We start from the raw sequence: 22265 nt of genomic DNA, 5'->3' as shown, positions 1-22265 counted from the left end.
TATGGTTATTTTTATATTTATGTTGAATGGTGCAATCATATGTTTATTTTTTATTTTTTTATAGATTTGGTAATTTTTCATATTTGTAATCACGTAGGAAAGTTAATATTGCAATATTTCTTCTGAAGTCACCTAATGGTCACCTGATAGTCTTTTGAAGTCTTATCTGGTGTGTATTTGTATGTTTCATGAGACGATCCGATGTCATGTTAGACAATGTGTTCTTTCCTTATGTTCTCCAATGTGTAGTCTTGTGTTGATTCTGCTTGGAGCACTATTGTGGGAGTCATATCTTTGTGTGTTTATACTTCATTTGAGTACTTGATATTCCTGTTAGACCATGGGAGGCTTATGATGGTATGTGAGGAATTAGTTTTGGCAGGTGCTCCAGATGTTCTTTTATATTTACTCCACTCCATGTTTCAGATGGTTCCTCTTGTTTGTTTCAAATTATTCATGTATCTCTTGGACCCTTTGTGGTCATATGTATCGTTTGATTATGTTCGTTGTGATGGCAGGTTGTAATTGATGTAAACCTTATGTATATTTTATCATTTATTTAATAGAATGGTCTTGCACTTCAAGTAGACCCAGAGACATAGCCCAATAGGGGTGAACTCCGTTATCAACTTGTGTTGTATGGTGTATGCGTTCATCTGTTCATCTTATTCCTTTTAATTTTGAATGTGTGAATGACATTATGGTTAAATTGTTTAATGTAATTCAAGTGATATTCATCTTAATTATATGTACGAAGTTATGAATTAAATGCAATAATATGGGTTATGACGAATGTAGCTTTAAGTGATGTAATGTAATTTATAGATGTTGTATGCATTAAGAGGTTGAATATAATTTCTAGGTTCATATCATAGACGTCCCATTCTATATTGGTTAAATCAATCTCTTTGTTAATTGGGTTAATTAACCTTAATGTTCATTAGTTTAAAAAGTAATCTTCATTGGAAACCCTTTAGGAGTTTAAGTTAAGTCTTCTACATGTGCAAATGTTATTGCAATGTTTAACTTAATGCATCTTAAAGTTCATTAATGTTTTAAAAAAAAATTAGTTGCACTCTTTTCCAAGAGTTTTGGTTGAATCCTTTTGGGTTTCTTGGCACGACATTACAAAGAAAGTTTAGACATTTGTAAAAAAATTTATCTCTACCAAAATTATTTTTAATACTTATTAAATATATTTAATTTGTTTGATGGTAATTCTCTATTAATTTATATTTTTAAATATATTTTTTATATATTTGTTATTAAAAATTAACTTAAATTATATATTAATTAATCTATAATAAAAATATAAATTTAAAAACCTCATTTTTTATAAACAAGAACTAGTTACTTAAATATTGATTGTATGAAATATAAGTAAATGAGGTTAATGAAAAGATTTTATAGTTAAATCTTTTATTAAAACATTGTATAGTTTAATAGATTATAAAAACCATCATTAACTAAAATCATATTTTAAAAAAAATCTATAACAAATAGATTACATATATAATTTTTTGAAGGAATTAATTTTTTTAATCTACAATCCTGAATTTAAATTGTAAAGTATAATCAAAATCAATCTAAACTTGTTACACGGGATCAATTCCTAGATTTTGACATGAACCTTACTTCCAATGGCCAAATCCTAAACTGTAAAATACTATCAAAACAACCAAAACATGTCACATATAGTTAATTTTTCTACTTGATACCAACCTTACAATGGTCATATTTTACGAGAAATAATAAATACAATTGATTAAATCTAAGAAGAGCGATCTTAATGACTTTGAAAGAATAGATATCTTTGACTCAAAATAATTTTTTTGATTTGATATAAAACTTTATAACAAAAAATCATTTATAAATAAATCTCGTTAACATATAGACTATTTATTTTCAATATATAATATAAATATGCAATGAAATTAGATATTATAAACACAACTGAATTTAACCATTGAACCCTGTTCATTTCCAAAGATATTAGACCGTGAAAGGCTCTGTTCATTGCATGGTTATTTATGTGAAACAGGATCTCATATTAAATCGGCACCACCTATTTGCACTGAAGGTACATGCTCTCTACAGGCCGTGTCCACTTGTCACTTCGATCTCGGAAAGAACTAGGAAGGAACTAACCTTTTTTAACTGGCTCCAGATTGATGCCCTTCTTCAATTATCTTTTCAAAAGAAAGCTTTTCTTTTGAACATATAATTGAAGGAGGGCATTTCTTTTGAACAGATAATTGAAGGAGGGCATAAATCTGGGGCCAGTAAAAAAAAAAAAGAGGAAGAGAAAGCTATTGCTCGGTGGTGGACAGCTTGTGACCTCCTTTCCGTGCCGTTCAGAGGCATTCAGTGGACATACATTTCTGTACCATCCTTAAAATGATTTTACACAGAAATTAAGGTAGATTGGCCCACAAATTTTAGATCATTATCCCAAGCCCCGCCTTTAGTTTGCTACACCTCCTCCACTCATGAGATCTCTTTCTGCTTTTCTTTTCCCTTCGCTTTCAAATTATTCTGTTTCTGTACATATCTTTCCCATTGCTTTCAAATGATTTTGCTTCCTACGGGTGAGAATAATAATTATTAGCTCCTTAACTGTACATATCCTTCAATCGTTGAAGAAGCCGAATATGACCAGAATAGAGAAGACGGAAAGAAAAGGATCACAGATCAGTTCATCGGAGCAAAGCGTTTTCTTTACGACCAAACATCATTTTACGGAAGAGCATTGAAAGTAGTTGTGAAATGAATAAGAACCGAAAGTGGAATTTGGAAGATTCACGGAAACCCAATGCAATATCAAACAATAACTTGTGCAAGTTACAGCTCCACCAAATCCGTAATTTGGAACACTTACTCGTAATCTTCCCACTTAAACTGAAAACCTAAAAAATGCGTAATGTAAAATTGTTGATCACAACTCTTCATGCAATATTTAGACGATGCGATTACGTAGTATAATTTTGAATAAGCGTTATTCTTCCTGAAAATCTGGAGAAGTCTCCAACGAAGTGCAGATGGATCCTATTATTAGTTCACTCCAGAAGTAACGGTCAAATAAGTATTTTATTTTGTGAATGTGTCATGTTTGTTGGAGCCTAATGCAATATTGCTTTTATAGTCAAGGCTTGATTCAAATCGTAGTGCATGTATATATGCAAAGGATTACGTTTGATTAAGGATATGTTGTAATCCTCAACAGCCATTTCCTTGATAAGAAGACAAGCAGATCCCCATCATTCAGATAACATGGACGAAGAAGTGAGTAATATTAAAAGTGTGACGTATTATTTTTTAAAAGTAAAATAGATGGTCTTTTTCTTTGTCCTCATCTATGGAGCTAAGAGTTTTAGATCCGTATCTTCATTTCCACTTTTCTTAAGAATGCATATGTTTCAAGCCTTTGCGCATTCATTTTGAGCCTTTTTGCTTTGTCATTCTTGCATTTTTAGTGTCGAATTTAAGTAATTTTTTATTTTTCGTTTGTTTTTCTTGTTTTTTTTTAATGTATATTTTTTACATTTTTTAATCAATTCAATAACAAAACAAACATAAGTTATCAATGTGTAGATTTTTTACATTCTTTTACCAATCTAATAACAAAACAAACATAAGTTATCAGCACAGTGAGAAATAAGATATTAACACTATTTCTTATATTAACCATATTAAAATCATCTCTTATAACCCAAAAATCTTGAACAAGATTCTTGATCATCCATTTCAATAATTCTTATCTTTATTTTCCAATTCTAATTTGCATAAACATTATAAGAACTAATAAAATCCAGAAACAACATAACTATGTGAAAGTTCCTCCCATCTATCAATAACAAACTTAGAAATCCATGAAAAAATACCAATAAAAATAGCTCCTCCTCATGTTGCATATCTCTCCATACATTGGATAGAGAAGAAACAATTGGCGTTGCATTAATCTTGAGTTCATGAAGGAATACAATATCAATTTTCCACTTAACTATAGATTCCTTAAGCCCATAACTACGAAGAGGGAGAGATATCCCCCTTACATTCTAATAGATGAATTTATAATTCATGATTAAGCAGATTTAGGAAGATCGTCCTCTTGTAGAATAGCATAAAAATGATTAGAAAGAGAAACAGGTTGCCGAGAATATCTTTTCTCATTAATATGATGAGAGTTTTGTTTTTGTCTTGCAAATCGAGGTGAGGATGTGAAAAGTTCTATCGTTAATCTACAAATAATTGGTAGGTAATGACTTAGAATGGAATTTTGAAGATGACTCTTCATTGTGGAGAGTGCATGTCTAATTAGTGGTTAGAGATTGTTAATTTTGACTCCATTTTCAGTGAACGGTTGTAAATATTAGTTATTAAATATAATTAATCTTATGGATGGTAAATTTAAATTAATTTGTATTTTTAATTATATTTTTATATATTTATTATTAAAATTTACAATTTAAGTTATTAAGTGATATTTTGTTAATATTTAACTTCATAATTTTTAAGTCAATTTCATTAACATATATTTAAAATATAAATTTTAAAAACACATTTTTTTTAATTTTTTTTTTGATAAAAGTGGATGAGACCACTAAAATTATATTGATAATATATATTTTTACATGTGTCTGGTTCAAAGAGCACTGAAGGGAAAGAATCGGTAGGAAAACCCTTAAGTATTGCTAAAGAAAACATAAGCCTATCTACCCATTACAAAAAGCCCATAGGCATACCAAAACCCCCCAGATACATTGCAATGCATTGCCATCCTCATTAGATATAAAGGAAGTTGTAAGAATCAGTCTTACAAGGAGCATCTAAAGATGAAGTCAAGAATGTCCACCCAAAAACAGAGCCATCACCCCAAAATCCAGCCTATCTAAACACCACAAGAATCCAAAGCTCTGAACAAAACAAAACTCAGAGCCATGAGAGAAACAAGAATAAGAGATCCACATTAACTGCTCTTTCCAATTCCTCAAAAAAACCACCATCAGTCGAATTTGGCAAGAATTCTCCATAGAAAACAGAACATGATGTTAGAGTGAAAAGCAAGACAAAGATCGAATGATAGTCATAAGTGCCCATCGACAAATAATATAACTAAGAACGAGATCACCATATCATAATTATCACATCATGAAAGAAACCTGCTAATATGAGGAATATCACACAATGATAAAGCCAACGAATAGCATAATATCCCCAATCATTAGAACAACTACCTGAATCACCGATAGATCATGATACCAAATGAAGCGAAGAGGAAAAAACAAGTGCTTAAGGTACGAAACCCTAATGGGAAGGCAACCAACAACCAATTGCAACAAAAAATGATTACCAAAAACAGAGGATGAAACAAATATTATGCAAGCACCCTTGTCGTACAAAGACTGATTAATATGTAATGGTTGCCATAAGCCAAAGAGATCCCAAACTTACAAAAGAAATTCAAAACAAACCGCCAACCAAGATAACCAAACCAAACCAAAAGATACCCCTCCAAACCAAAGAAAAATCCACCATCCAAACCAAAGATACCCCTCATACCTCTGGACTTTGTGCAAAGAAACTACCAAATATGACTACAACATGAATGATGCCATAAGGCAGGACAACATCCCCCCTATAGCCATATGGGGAAGTAACCATCACATAAAGAAAGGAGACATGAGAAGGTACAAATACATTAGGCATCTCAGACCAATAGAAGAAACCCAACCAATTTCCTACCCCATGAATGAAATCTAACATAAGATATCAATAGCACAAAATTGTCATGAAGGGCAACATCTTTACTACATATACTAATGAAGCATAGATAGTGAAGTAGGATTTTAAGGAGGACCACCTATAAAGAAACCATCTTCATGCAAGATGCATGAATGTCTGAGGGAGAGACCTCTAGGAGATCGACACCCTCCCCAACAACCTTATTTGCTAAAAAATCCATAATGATGTTGATCTCCCTAAAACAATGAGAAATAGAAAAAGTGGAAAAGCATTTTAACTACTGAAGAATGCGATCTAAGAAATATTGAAGATGCCAAGATAGACATTTCTTGGCTACAACCGCTTGAAACACGACCATGGAATCACTTTCAATAACAATGTCTTTAATGTTTAATGTAAGAGCGATATCAAGGCCAAAGGATAAAGCTTGAAACTCAGCCGTGTTATTGGTACCATGTCCAATTTGTTTACCCACAGCTTTGATGACTTTTGAAGAATGATAAAAAATAGCTACTTCAATACCAGACTTTCCCAGATTCCTCTTTGAAGCTCCATCAAACTAAAGTTTGAATGAAGGGAATGGAGGGGGAGTCCATCTGGCCAATTTTTGTTTAATCAAAGAAGATAGACCTCCTGATACAGCCCCATGGGAAGGCATCAGACAAAGTGAGGACCATTTCCAAGTAACCTGATTATCCCAATGAGAGAAAGAACTGAGATGATCTAAGTTTTTATGAATGAACGAAAGAACCACCTCACTGATGGAGGTTTGAATTTTACCAATTACTTCAAAGAAAGTGGCATTTTTATGATTAAAAATTCTTGAATTTCTTTCAAGCCAAATATTCCAAATTACCAATGATGGGGCCACAACCCAAAGGGATGAATAAAACGATGAGGAAAACAACAAGGGCCAGGCCATGAAATGTGAAAGAAGACTGGGACCTATCGCAGAAGACCAGCCAAGAATGCCAAATAACCAATACCAGCACTCAAAAGAAAATGAACAGAATAAGAAAAGATGATCCATGGATTCCATACAATGACCACAAAAAACACAAGGAAATATAGCTGTAATCCCAAGTCTATCCAAGCACATTCTGGTGAGAACCTTATCTTGGACTGCCAACCAAGCAAACGACCTTTCTTTAGGAAGACAAGCCGGGTGCCAAAAAAGATTAGTAGGCCAACAAGGGGATGGAGAAGTCTGAACTAAAGAATTATAACCTTCTTTAACTGAATAAGAACCAGTAGCACTCTTAATCCAAACCAAGGAGTCCTCTTTATTTTGGAAAACAAGGGGTCTTTTGTGAAGTTCTTCCACAAAAGCCAGAATAAGATTAATATCAACTGACAAGGGAGGGATAATCTTCCATTTCCCAATCACACAAGGACCATAGGAGACAATGTCAAAATAATCGGCAACAAAAGGCCCCCAAAATTCTAATAGTATACCAGACAAAGGGGACCAGTCTCGGATAGCTGAAAGGGCAGAGTGCCCATTCCAAACTTCATCCCAAAACCGGACTTTCTTCCCATTATTGACAACCCAGGATAGATGTGGTAAAATAACCATCCTACATGAAACCAAAAAATTCCAAAAAGCCGAACCTTTTGGAAGAGATGAAGTAGTAAAAGTCCTTTCTCTGGAAGCACCCCTTAAATACTTAGCAAACATGATGGCAGCCCATTTACTATGAGGGTCAGCATATAACTTCCAAACCAATTTTGCCCCCAAAGCCTTATTTTTTAAACAAATTTTTTTTATTTAAATATTGCTTGTAAGAAATATAAGTTAATAAGATTAACAAAAAAGATTAGAGAGTTAAATCTTTTATTAAAACATTGTATAGTTTAATAATTTTAAAAAACACCATCAAGTGACACAGAATCAATTCGAGAAATTTGCTCACAGATGAATTAAAATCATATTAAAAAATAAATCTATAACAAATAGATTATATATATCATCTTTTGAAGAAATTTATATTTTTAATCTATAATCTTGAATTTAAATTGCAAAATACAATCAAAATCAACTTAAACAAGTTACAGAAGATCAACTTCTAGACTTTGATATGAACCTTACATAGAATGACCAAATTCTAAGCTGTAAAATCTTATGAAAACAACCAGAACATGTCACATACAGTAAATTTTTATGCTTGAATTAAAATAATTAAATCTGAGAGGAGTGATCTTGATGGTTTTGACAGAATAAATATCTTTTAGATTTCAAACTAAAAATCTTATTCTCACATAAAATTATTAAAATATTTTTAGATTTGATGTAAAACTTTTCCATCGATAATCATTTACAACTCTGATTTACATATAGACTATTTATTTACAATGTATAATATAAATATGCTACAAAACTAGACATTATAAACGGAACTGAATTTAACAACTGAACACTGAGCATTTCCAAAAATATTAAACCGTGAAAGGCACTGTTCATTGCCTGGTTATCTATGTCGAACAGTATCTCATAATAAATCAGGAGTGAGGTTTCCTGCGCACCAACTATTTGTACTGAAGGTACATGCTCTCTACTACACGTGTACACTTGTCATTTCCATGTTGGAAAGAATTAGGAAGGAGGTAGGAACTAACCATTTTTAACTGACCCCATATTGATGCTTTGATAATTGAAGGAGGGCATCACTCTGGGCCAGTCGAAAAAAAAAAGCTATTGTTCGGTGGTGGACAGCTTGTGACCCTTTTTCCGTGTGGTTCACGGGCATTCAGTGGACATACGTTTCCGTACCATCCCTAAAATGATTTTACGCAGAAATTAAGGTAGAGTGGCCCACAAATTTAAGATCATTATCCCAAGCCTCGCCTTTAGTTTTCTACACCACCTCCACTCATGAGATCTCTTTCTGCTTTTCTTTTCCCTTCGCTTTCAAATTATTCTGTTTTGTACATATCTTTCCCATTGCTTTCAAATGATTTTGCCTCCTACGGGTGAGTATCATAATTAATGTAAAATGTTACCATCTTTAAACTAATCTAACCTAGAAAGCCAACGAAATAATGTTCTGCTCATCCCATATCTACAAAGCTATTGAATGTAGGTATGGCAAGAAGATACGGAAAGTGAAATCTTTATCGAAGGGATTCCATCTGTTTTATATAGATATGGTTGTCGTGTCGTGGACAGCGAGGATTCATACGGAAAGTAAGTAAACGAGGTTGTTACAGCTTTATTGTGGGTAATCTACCAAATCGCAGCAGAGAGAAATTTCTATATATTTTAGGTCCCTTCGATCATGTTTCTCATTGCTGGGTAGACATGGCATCGTCCAAAACGTTTTCGCTTTTCCTGGTGACGGGAATCCTGTGTCTATGTGCACCTACAGCTAGTAGTGGTGAAGCCATTGATTTTGAAGCTCTCTCTTCCTTCAAGCTTTCTATAACCTCAGATCCCCTCAATGCTCTGGTAAATTGGGGCAACCATACCCATCACTGTAACTGGTCTGGTGTAGCCTGTGATTCGCGCAGCAATGTTGTCTCCTTCATTTTGCCTGGAAAGCAGCTTGAGGGCGTCATTTCCCCTTTCATAGCTAATATTTCCTATCTGACTCACCTCGATTTATCTTCTAATTCCTTCCAAGGAACAATTCCCTTCTATTCGGGTAAATTTGGTCGGCTCCAATCTCTGAGTCTAGCCAGCAATTTTTTGGTTGGGGGAATTCCTGATGCCATTGGGAACTGCAACAGTTTAACAACAGCTAGTCTCTCAAACAACAAATTATCAGGCCCTATTCCTTCTGCCCTAGGTGGTTGTACGAGCATTCGTGGACTTGACCTGTCTAGCAATGCTCTACATGGTATGATTCCTCCCAATATTTCTCAGCTTCTTAACTTGGAACTAATTCTGAACCTGTCAAATAATGGGTTAGAGGGAGAAATCCCAACTGAGTTAGGCCGGCTTGGTCTGTTATCAAGTCTTGATCTTTCTTCCAACATGCTGACTGGAAGAATACCATCTGAGCTGGGTAATTTGGCAAAATTGAGATATCTGAATTTTTCTGGTAATCAACTTGAAGGCCCTGTTCCTCAGATGGGAGTTTTGGCAAGTTTCAATTGGTCCAGCTTTGAGGGCAACGATAAGCTCTGTGGTGTGAATGACTCGAGGCCGTGCCCTGGGGTAGTCCAATCTCATCAACGCAGACGACATACTGCAATGGTTGCTTCTGTAGTTACAGTTTGTGTCTTTCTCGCTCTACTGTTTTGCTTAGCATTTTATTGTTTTTGTTTGAGGGATCAGAAAACTAGAGCAGCAAAGAGCATATCTAAACCAAAGCCAAATTATACAAAGAGCTACCTGCAGGAAAGGACCGACTCATTCAATGCTGAAAACATTATCCGAAGCAGCAGCGGGAGCATAGTCTACAAAGGAGGGAACATATCTGTGATCGTTTTTAAGGTTGATAGTTATCGAGAGGGTCAATTTTTCGATCGCTCTGTTAATTCTCTTATGAGAGTCAGGCATCGGAATCTTCTGTGTGTGTTGGGATTTTGCTGTGAGGAAAACTTGAAGGCTTTAGTAACAGAATACGAGCCAAACGGAAATTTAGACGCTCTCATGCATTCTGTGAGAATGGAGGACCGCAGGAAGATGTTCGACCTAAGCAAGCGTATTGATGTCCTCATATCCACAGCTGGGGCACTTGTTCATCTGCACGAATATTCTAAACCTAATATTGTCCACTGCCATTTGAACCCCACAAACATTTCTCTGGATGAACATTTTCGAGTTCGTGTGAGCGATTTTGGGATGGCAGACTTGCTTCAGAAGCATCTTCAGCAAGAGCGGACAGCATCGTCTGCTATGGAAGGGACAATCAGCTACTTAGCACCGGGTAAGTATATGTCTTTTAGTTTTATCTGTATTTAGGGATTCATCGTACGGTAATAATGAATAAGCGTTTGCAGAGCTTGAGCGGGGGATGGGGGTTTATCAAAAAGCTGACGTCTTCAGCCTTGGCGTAATCTTAATGGAGATGCTGACGGGAAGAAGAGCCCCTGCGAGTTTGGAAACCGAAAGTGGCGCAAGAATAAGCCTGCGACAGTGGATTGAAATGGGCATCGATGGAGGCAGCTTAGCTACTCTGGCTGATCCGGCTCTTGTGCAGAACATAAGTGAAAGAGAGAGCGAGGGAAAGAAGATTGCTAGTTTATTTAAGATCTCTCTGATGTGTACCGAGGAAATAGAAGAAAATCGTCCAAGTATGAGCCAGGTGCTTGCTTGGTTTGTCAATATTAAACATGATCGAGTGGACTGTAACACTGTGATTTGAATGTGTGTGATCTGTCTTGCTGCTCTCTATTTCTTCCATGTTTTGTGATTTTCACTTTCCACACTGAGGTTTTCTGTGAAAGAATAAGAATTTATGCCAGAACCTGCCTATAGTGTAAGAATTACATTCTGTACTTTGTATTTGTATCTTTTACAAAGTATCTTTTTATTGCGAGTTTCATAATATTTTGTACAAATATAGTCAGTAATAGATCTGTAAGGTGTATTTCTTTTCAATGAAGAATTGTATATTATCTAATATTTTGATATTTTTTTAATCATAAATGAACAGGATTTTCGATTGATATTTTTTTCACTGATAAAAAGAATTGAAAGGTATCACATGTATTTTGTTCTACCTACAATTTTAAGTTTAAAGAATTTAATGGTATGCTATACCTAAACTAGAATGTTTTGAGTTTATATTGACAAGTCATTTAATGTGAATTATTGACAGGCCATTTAATCTGAAAAAGTGGATATGTTCGGAAGTTTCATTAATAAATGTTTTAAACATATAATAATAGTATAATTAAACAAGGCCTAATATTAAAGTAAAAATTAACATTACAGTAAATTGCAGACCAAGCTTAGCAAAATTTAATTCAATAGATATAAGAAATGCAAAAGCAACAACCAGAATATGAATTAAATTAGTTGAAATGTTGTTAAAGTCATGTACCAGAAACATGATTTATTGTCACTCGAAGTTTTACAAATATGATGTTTAGTAAAGTTAAATTAATATATAATAAGTAATTTTATCTTATTTTATAGAATCAAAAAATTTGTTCATTCATTACAAAAAGTTTTCTTTTACATAAAATAAAAATAATGTGTTGTAATATATTGAGATAAATGGTATGCAACATTTAAATTTTGAAACATATAATCATTCACATATTTGATATTTATTTGAATTCATATGTTTTATTAATCAAGGTGTTTTTTATACACAAAGTGTTGAACAGTAGTTAAACTAGAATAAATATGTTCAACATTTTTTTAATTTTAAAATAGTAAAAGAAAATATAATATTTATCTTATTCTTTTAAAATTGTTTGACCTTATTCTAAAATGTAACTAGTGTCAATAATTCCTTAATTTTCCTTCTAATCATAAGGCATCTATAAATTCAATATTTGTATGCTATTTGAATCATGAAAATAATTTCGTATAGTTAGGAGTAAGCATGGAAAACCTTAGATGGAAGATTCAATTAAATTTTAGAAGATTCAACTATGGAGATGGCAATCCAAGTTTTGGATTCCTCAAATAAATAAAAATTAATTGAGAGGATTGATATGATAGGAATACATTTAAGTACTATCAATCAATGAAAAAATATAAAACACGAATCAATGAGTGATATTACAAAGGGAATGTTTGGTTATACTAGTGAAAGTGAGACATATGATACAATAATATTATAAAAATGTGTATTAATATTATGATATAAAATATAAATTGATAAGCATCCCAGGTATACCCTAAGTAAACTTGAATGATAATGTCTGAAGAGGACCTAATAGTGAAACTAGCAAGGTAATACCCCTTTATATTAATAGCCCCCTTAAGTGTAACTTAGGGGGAACACAAAATATTTAAAAATGCAATGATGGGTACCAACTAGGAGGCCATGTTAAGTACCTATATACAAATAAACCTCTCACAAATATAAAAAAAGGAGAAAAAATAATGGTACAAAACTCCTCAAAAAAGAGATAATACAAAAAAACATGCTCTAAAAAAAGAAAAGGATAGTACCCCATGTCGGAAAATAGTCCCTTCCACAAGAGAAAAGAAGCGAGACCATGTATATGTCCCCTTAATGTAAAACACCTACCTTTCGTAGATGCTTGAAACTAGATGTAGAATATGGTCCTTGAGGGTTTGAATTATGTTCCTCCTCTTAAGAAGAAACAAAACTAAAGGTGTATGAGTAAATTCTTCCCATTCATGAAAGGAATATTTAGGGGGAAATATCGAAATACATGGATTCCCATAAAACTACTCGAGTATCTTCATATCGATATTGAATGTTTTCCCTTCCAAATTAGATTTTTTGGGTTACATGCTAAAAATAAAAATTCAAAATCTACTTGATATGCATGTAAAATAAGATCCAAATACTCAAGTATCTCCTTCAATGACAAAGATGTACCTCCTTTAAATGTTGTTCCAAAATATCCCCATTATATCAAATTGTGCGATGAAAGATTATGTAGAGAATGAATAAGAGGGCCAAAGTCTTTTCTCACAATAACTAAAGAACAATCAACCCCATCAAATAAATATGAATCCTACAGTATGAGACTCCATAAAATAACTTGAAATGTTTGTTAAGTGGACATGTAAATTAGCCATATCTGGAAGACATTGAATATGTTGCACTACATTAAAACGCAAGTAGCCATATATGTACCATCACATAGATCATTACAATAAGAACTAGATAAAATTTGATTGTATAGGAGGATGAGATAAAATTTGATTGTATAGGAGGATGAGAAGAAAGTAAAAAAGTATTTTTACAACTACACATTTAATATATTCACTATATTCGAGCTCCTCTAAATTATTATCATAAATGAGTATATTATTTGTATCATCAAGGAGGATGTAGAAATATGCAATAGGATTATAAAGGAATGGAGAGATATGATAGTGTCCAAATATCTCCCAAATCTTGGTCCAAAATATTGGTGCAAACTATATCTTTGAAATCTCCAAAGGAATATCAATACCAATAGTAGCACCAATAAACTTTATGATAAGATCATTATTATTATCCCAAAATGATTTCTTCTAAGGTGTGTGTGGTTAAGGATAGATTCTATAAACATAAGGCAAAAGCTTTAGTAACTTGATATGTTTAAGGATTGTTAGAATTCATGAAATGAAAATCCCACAAGCCCAGTTATCTTCAGGAAGAATACCTGTCACACATAAAGAGAAAATTGAACAACAAAGAATAGTTGAAGACAATAAAAAATAATTGAATGTATTTCTTTGAAATTCCTTAATTACAATGAAGGATATGACATCCTTATAAAGAAATCTAACTCTAAAGATAGAAACCCTAAATGGTGGAGTCTACAAGATAGATTGAGAGTTTAAAAAAAATGCATGAATCAATCATGTATGCACAAAAAGCATAATAGACTATTTAATTCATGAAATTCTCAAAATTTTAAACATAGTTTGCTTTTCCTAGTTTTCATTATGCATGGAGATAAATATTACTTAATTATTCATCATTAATTAATTAACTAAATAATAAATTATTTAGTGAATTAATGTAATTAAGTGAATAATTAATATATAAATTATTTATTCCAACACCCCCCCTGAATGCCCAATTGGGAGAGAGGCAAAGATATAGGAAAATGCATGCAAAGATGTATGCAAGATGAGTGTCGGCCTAAAGCTTGATTAGCTACCCATGAACAAACATGCAATTTTCTCAGAAACAGAGCAAAGGAGAAAACCTAGTGGGAACAAAACTCCTCTCCAAAAGATAAACAAAAAAGAAAGTACAAAACCAATGTCTCAAGACACTCTCTCAAGAACATATGTACTACTAACCCCCCATGAAAGAGGATCAAATCTTCAAAGTCCCTCCAGAATGATAGAACCCCTGTGCCAATGATCAAATCGATGTGGCTCCAATGTGGAGGAAATAAAGTCAACGAACAAAGAAGAGGAAAAACCTATATGTAAGGCAGAAATGGAAGGCTTGGATGCTAATCGAAGGATAACACATGATGATCCTGAAAAGGAAGCTCCAATGATGGTGGGGCAACAGATGTGCTAAATTTGTCATTTGAGAGGGAATGGACATCCTCTAATATGTCCTCAATAACTGCAGTAGTGAGCTCAATGCATGGAGCTACAATGCCAGGTGGTGGTGAAGAAGAATCCTGCTGGACATATGCAAACTTAACAGGAGGAGGAGGTGTAGAAGTCACAATACCGATCTCAGGAACAACACATAAGTTCAAGTGAGCTGACTTCACCTCAACATGCTCTCTTGAAAAAAGAGGAATTCTGAGACAATGAAGAAGATGGACCAAAATGAGAAAAGGATGACAAGTGGGAAGAATGATCAACTATCCCTGTAGTAACAATGTCTCCAGTCTCACTGTCTCTTATGTGCATTGAATCTCATGTAAACTCAGTTGTCTTCCTTATCCTATTGTGAGAAATCTGATAAATAGAGATAAGGTTAGTAGACCAAGATGGGACACAAATTACATCATTGAAAGTACCATCATCAATGTTGATAGAGCCCTTCCCACATACTATCATAACAATTTTATTTCCCATCAAGATGTGTGGTGTAGGAGAAGCCTAAAAAGATGAGAAAATATCTTGAGAAGATGCCATATGTTGTGAAGTACCCGAATCTAGTAGCCATCGAGAAGAGGGTGAACTAGTGGTTGCAAATAAAGCATGACACTTTACATTGGAATTTCCATCTACCTGGAACAAAGGAGAAGAAGAAGACCTATTGGAAGAAGAAGAAGCCCTGTCAGAAGAAGAAGAAGGAATATTGCTCTTTGTAGGAAGAGTAGTCAAATCTGAAATTTGTGTCTCATATCCATCAAACTTCTTTTGATGACAATATGACTCATTATGCCCTTTCTTTATACAATAAGAACAAATAGGTATGTCTCTCTTCAATGATTCTCCCTTCGGCTAAGGTGAACCAAAGTTGTTGTGTGAAGTGGAATCCTTTCCTTGCCCTGTGGTCTTTAGATTCGGTTAGTTTCCTTTTCTAGATGAAGCCTTTGTATCCATTTGAGGTGGAGTAGTAAGAAGTGTTAAATCTTTTGAAGGCTTCAATGTACCTATCTTAATCAACTTGGACTGTTCTTGCATGAGCTGAATGGAAAAATCATCAAGAGAAGGAATGGTGTGGTTGGAGCCCATAGCATCCTTTGTAGCATAGAAGGCAAAAATAAATACAAGATAATTCAAATCAAGCTTCGCAAGAATAGAAAGGATCAACTGGTCATATTTATTCTCAATGCTTGACTGCTTTAGCTGAAGCCTCAAGGAATTAAGCTTTGTGAAGAGGTCCTAGAGCATGTCAAAATTAGAAGGATTAAGACATATCAACTCATTCTCCAACTGATAACTCCTGAGTGTGTCCTACTTACCAAATAGAAGCTCAAGTTGTGCCCAAACTTCCTATGGTGTATTGCAAGACTCAACATGAAACAAGAGATTAGGAGAGATACACATGCAAAGAATACCAAAGGCCTCATCACATTAGTTGATCCATTTCCTGTTTGCTGCAACACATGTAGGTTTAAGTTTTGTACCTTTGGTGACTCGATATAATCCCAACTTCTTAAGAGTGACCTCCATGTGAGACTTCAACTCGAGAAAAATTATAAGTGGTAAGAAGAGGTATATTTCTTTTCTCCATGATGCTGGAAAAAGTTCAAACTAAGACAAGAAAAAAAACCTAGTAATAGAGCACAAAAATCAGAACTTAATACCTCTGAGAGCAAGTATTGCGGAGCTTGGATCATAGGAAGACATAATAGGACCAGAACATGCACTGTTGACTTTGGAAGGAAGAAACATACATCTAGTTAAAATCCTAAAAATAATTGTCTTAGATCTAGATAGAGCTCTAAATTATCTTTCTGACGATCTATTTCATTTGCAAAAAAGGGAGTCTGGATGCATAAGATATGCCCTCGGGAGTGCAAACTGCAACTAGAAAAAAAGCCTTCTAAATGAAAATATAAGAAAAAATACCTCTAGAGATGAATTTGTCTCAGAAAGATCTTTTCGACGATATATAGTTTGTGCGATTTTGATTCCATATGCTCAATTTATGAGCAAAATACCAACTATTGCTTTGTTTGAACTTTGAAGGGTTAAAAATAGAGAAAATCAACTAAATTTAAAAGAGCTCCACATTTAGTGGGTCCATACCTCTGACATTAGCATGACATCATGTTGATGTCAGCATTGATGCAAGGTACTTTTTCTGCAGAAGGTTTGACCTTTTTTTGGTAAATTAAAAAATAAACCTTTTTGTAAAAAATGCACTAAAAAAAATTAAGAACCCAGCAATCAAAAGTTGTTTTTTTTGGAAAATTTTCTGACATGGGTGCAAGTATGGCTGCATGGACTCTCATGCCTCGAAAAGAATGCCAATAATTCTTTTGTCCCCGATGCTCCTGTCACCAATAATTATATATCAAAATTTATGGAATCAGCCTTCTAAATCCAACCGTGAGGTCCTTTGGTGCCCAATGTTGATGTTGTAGCTAGGTCGGATCCCTTCTAGGGCCGACCTAGCATCTTTTTATGGCTAGTTGGCTTATCGGCCTTAGCCATAATTATCTAGAAAAATTCAATGTGTAACTCTTTCTTTAGGAATGGCCCTAATTGGGCGATGTAACTTTTGGTGTAACTTGTGATTAGTGCAGGCCCTATCTTATGCAACTTGTAATTACCCCCTATGTTTCGGCACCAAGTTGAAAGGGTCGACTTAGGGTGAATTGGGAGGATAAGTCACATATATATACAAAGGCTTAATCATTCTATCAAAATACATTCAACAAGTTTATTTCATCCTTCATTCACTCAACAAACTCCTTCAACAGAGCCTCAGTGAATTATCCAGTAACAGTCAGCAGATTTACCTTTGTTTATGGTTAGCGATTTACTCAAACAAATCATCTCCTTTGTGTACTGAACATCATACTAAGGCAGTGATCTATCATTGAAAGCATAGCGAACTTCATCTTAGAGTCTACAACCCTTCTTGTGACATTGAATATCATACGTATTGCAAATAAGTTCATCTGTGTATATTTTCCCTAGGTTGAAAAGAATATATTGTTGAGAATAGCTTGCTGATTGCTTCAAGTGTTGAATCTCATTGTAAAGATACCTCTAATTATTGCATAATGAGATCTGGGAAAATTGAACAACAAATAAGATATTATTGCATAATAAGATCTGGGAAAATTGAACAACATATAATAATTGAAGGTCCAATTAGCAATAATTGAATGTATTGCTTAATTAAAATGAAGGATATGACATCCTTATAAAGAAATCTAACTCTAAAGATAGAAACCCTAAATGGTGGATTCTACAAGATAGATTGAGAGTTAAAAATGAATGCATGAATCAATCATGTATGCACAAAAAGCATAATAAACTAATTAATGCGTGAAACTTCCAAAATTATAAACTTAGTTTGCTTTTCCTAGTTTGTATTATGCATGGAGATAAATATTAATTAAGTATTCATAATTAATTAATTAACTAAATAATAAATTATCTAGTAAATTAATGCAATTAAGTGAATAATTAATATATCAATTATTTATTCCAGCAAGGATGCCCCTTTTTTAGGACTCAGTTGTCTCTTTCTAAAATTATTATAGAAAGATGAATAGAAAAATCTATGATACCACCTCAAATAATAAAAATTAAGATTAATACACATGAATCAATCAAATGTTTACCCCTCAGTTCACTCAATCAAAAAACTCCCTAGAAGTATATGATCTTTTAAATTTATGATTAGTATAATTACAGATTCTAGATGTTTAAAAAAACCAATGAGGCTTTTCTTATGATGTACAAATGCCAATTTTGGCCACATAAATGAAGTAAATTTTTATACAAAATAAGATCATTGTAAGCATTAAAATACAAAGTATAGAAAAAAATCTTGTACTTAAAAAAATTGCACAAAAAATTATTACCATAGGTGTGTGAATTGAGCCTAAGATGTTTTCAACTACTCAACAACACCTACAAATATCATCATGAAGCCAACACTAAATCAACTAGACATACTTCATTACTGAAATCACAAATCCACGCCAGCACATCTACAACATACCAACTAAAGCAACCAAATCAACTCTCTGCAATATTGGAAGAAGGGAATATGTTGACATCAATGACAACAACATATCCTAGGAGCAAAAAAATCCAATAGGACACACCATATTCCCTACACTTATTTTATACTTGCTCAAGATGAGCAAAGTGGTTTCTTGCACATTTTTTATATCATCAAGATATACAAGCGCTAACACTCCCTTAAAGGCCATATCCATGGCTCTTTGAAAATTTGCACTTGCATTTGTTAGGGGTCAGTGCAAGAAGATGAGTCCACTTTTTGGCCAAAAAGTGGAAGTGTTTTCCCTGATTTTCCGATTTTGTCTCATTTGAGTTTAAATTTTAAAATACTTAGAGATTGAATCTTGGAAAAAGTCAGTAATATAAAAGATAGCCCTCTGAGTGTACTTTCCAAATATATAATTTATTTTAATACCCACATAATAAAAAATAACTTTTTGAATGGAGTGCTGAAAACTATGTTTTAAAAATGCCTGTTTCAGGACCATACCATGCATGTGTACGACCCACACTTTTTGACACAATTAAAATTATTTTCTCAAACCATTTTGGGAAATGGTTTGTAACACACTGAAGATTGATGAGCATATTTTTTTTTTTTTTTTTCTAATATTTTTTTTTTAATTAATTTTTTAATGGCCGTAATTATCTTTTTAAAAATTTGACGTGTACGACCCACATAATTTGATGTAAACTTAACATTTTTTGATTTTTTTTTTTTTAAATACAAAAGAATTTTGTGTAGATTGATGACATATAATTTTTTCCCCAAAATTCTTTAAAATAAAAAAGTTATTAAATTAACAAAATTAGTTAATATTTCAAATTTATGGACCCGATTTAGTATAAATTAAATGAAAAATAGTTAAAATAATCAATTTTTAAATAAATTTACATATTTAGAATCTAGACAGTATAATCTGAAATGGGTTTTAATTTCGTATAAAAATTCTCTGATTAGAGGCGCGTAAACTATTTCTGAAGTTCATATTTGTGCTTTCATTCATAGAGATTTGAATTTGCAGGTTCATGTCTCAGGTGTGGCCATCCCAGGCCTATCCCGAGCCTAATCCCGAGCCAAGTGGCGGGTTATGGAATCAACTTTCACAAAACGGGCCCCCGTTTTCAAACAAGCACGGCTTGTGGAAAAAAAAGGAAAAATACCATTTAGAAACGGGGGCCCACTTTTAAACAAAACGGGGGCCCGTTTTTAAAAACGGGCCCCCGTTTCTAAAAAACGGGCCCCCGTTTTGTTTAAAAGCGGGCCCCCATTTTAGAACAAAATGGGGGCCTGTTTTTTTTGCTTCGAACCCCCGTTACCTTTCGGCTCAGGAGCCCGAAGCATAAATGGGCCCCCGTTTATAAGAGCGCGTTTTCCAACACGTGGACTTCCGCGAATTTGTGACTCATTACCTTGCACTTGCCCTTAGTCCAAAAGGCATCTTACAATAGGCATAAGTGCCCCACTTAGTAGTGAATACAGTTTTATATTTGTTTGATTCTTGGACTAGGATTTGGTTAGATCCTGAGTATTCATCCAAGAATGAGAATCTCTCTAAGCCACTAACTTTGGCTAAATTTTGTTCCATGGAAGGGAGGGGATAATGGTCCTTGAGGGATTCTCTATTGAGATCCCTAAAATCTATTGAGATTCCCCATTCTTCTTCCTAACTGGAACAAGATTGGCTACCCAAGAAGAATACTTAATTGGAAAAAATAATGCTAGATTCTATATAAGCTTGGATAGTTCTTTCCTCATCAAGGGCTCAACCTTGGGGTTTATAGGTCTTTTCTTTTATCTAACTATCTTAGCATTAGGATCAAGTTATATGGTATGCTTAGCTAAGCTAGGGTCAAACCCTTTTAGATCCTCATACATAAAAGAAAAAACATCACCATAATATTAACAAAGGTTAACAAAAAATACCTTGATCTATTTGGGAACATATCTTTCCCAAGTTAATAGCTTTTCCCTCCATCATTGTGATTGATTTGCGGTCTCCTTTCCTTTTGACCAGGTTCATAGTTGTACCCTTCATTTGATCATCTGTATTGAAGATCCCTTTCAAAGTGATCAATCCCTTGGGAAGCTTGTCTTAATTTAGCTACATAATTTGATCTCCATATTGATCTTGCAACAAGGCTTGCTTCTTATGGGATAATTCTGCCCCATCTTGTAAAAAGTTCACAATTTGCTGATTTGAGTCAAAAGACTTGCCAATTATAAGGTACTGCAGGTCTCACCACAAGATTGAAATTATGTTCTTTCTCTACTGCAACATGAGATGGAATGCCAATTTGAGAACCTTCTATTTCTCGTCTATCAACATGTTTATTCTAATTTCTGGGGACACTAGAAATATTGAAGGAGTTGAGAAGGTTATTTTGTTGGCTTGATGATGATTGTAATGAATTCATCATATGTTGTCATTGATAAAACACATACACACACACATATGTTTATATTATCTACCCGTATAACTTCAAGTTGTTTATACTACAACTAGTATGCTAGAGGTTATACTAAGAGGTTTATCTCTAACTGGTACTTTGTGACAACTGGTATATGCATAGAAGACAACCAATGGATACACATTAATCAACATCAACATGAAGATCAAGCAGAGATTATATCAGGAGATTCAAGGATAATGGTTCATATATTTAACTCCAATCGATATTGATTGTTCCAACCAGTATTTGTTGATTGTGTGATGAGTTATCTCATCGACAATTTTTGGTGGTATTTTTGTGATGAGTTATAATCACTTGACTAGATACACTGCACCTAGGTAATTGTGTTATGATTTCTTATGGCCGACATGAAATCTAAATGTCTATATATTGACATCACAATGACTTATGTCATATGAGTAAAAGTGATATGTTATGTGTAAAAGACAAAAGAGTTAAGTTGCAGAGTATGTAGAAGAGCAGTGTTGAATATGTTTAGAAGGATCTGATCAAGCAAGTATTATGCTACTCAGACAGATCAAACCAATCGTATTGTTTTCTAACAATCACAACAAAATTCAAATCCCCTAACCGGGTAAGCTCTAACAAGCTTCAATGTTCAAATCCTCTAACAGGGTGATCCATTAGTTTGGATTCAGAAATCCTCCACCGAGGTTAATCCTAATAAGGTACTACCTTTCATAGGGTATCAGATTCTAATCAAGCTTTGGGGTCTCTAACAAGATTCGCTCCTAGCAGTGCACTTTGTAGACCCTAACTGATTAGTTATCTATTATTATAGATAGTTAACTTGTGAGTTCCATCTCACTGTGGTTTTTACCTATTTAGG

At 33.7% G+C, this 22265-nt stretch overlaps 1 protein-coding gene across 1 annotated transcript; it reads left to right on the top strand.

Annotated features, from left to right (window-relative positions):
* Nucleotides 1–8891: 8891 nt before the first annotated feature.
* Nucleotides 8892–11287, top strand: LOC131073459 (LRR receptor-like serine/threonine-protein kinase FLS2). Its single transcript, XM_058009893.2, has 2 exons — nucleotides 8892–10613; nucleotides 10687–11287. The coding sequence occupies exons 1-2, from the start codon at nucleotides 9041–9043 to the stop codon at nucleotides 11049–11051; spliced, it is 1938 nt and encodes a 645-aa protein (XP_057865876.2). The 5' UTR covers nucleotides 8892–9040; the 3' UTR covers nucleotides 11052–11287.
* Nucleotides 11288–22265: the final 10978 nt, after the last annotated feature.

Source organism: Cryptomeria japonica, chromosome 7, assembly GCF_030272615.1.
Source record: "Cryptomeria japonica chromosome 7, Sugi_1.0, whole genome shotgun sequence".
In the NCBI taxonomy this organism is placed as follows: Eukaryota; Viridiplantae; Streptophyta; class Pinopsida; order Cupressales; family Cupressaceae; genus Cryptomeria; species Cryptomeria japonica.
Note: the sequence above shows the minus strand (reverse complement) of the source record. Positions and strands in the feature narration are given on the sequence as shown.

Coding starts and splice junctions, on each gene's coding strand:
- LOC131073459 (XM_058009893.2), top strand. CDS start 9,041: ATGGCATCGTCCAAAACGTTTTCGCTTTTCCTGGTGACGGGAATCCTG. Junction 10,614..10,686: donor AATCAGCTACTTAGCACCGG/GTAAGTATATGT, acceptor AAGCGTTTGCAG/AGCTTGAGCGGGGGATGGGG.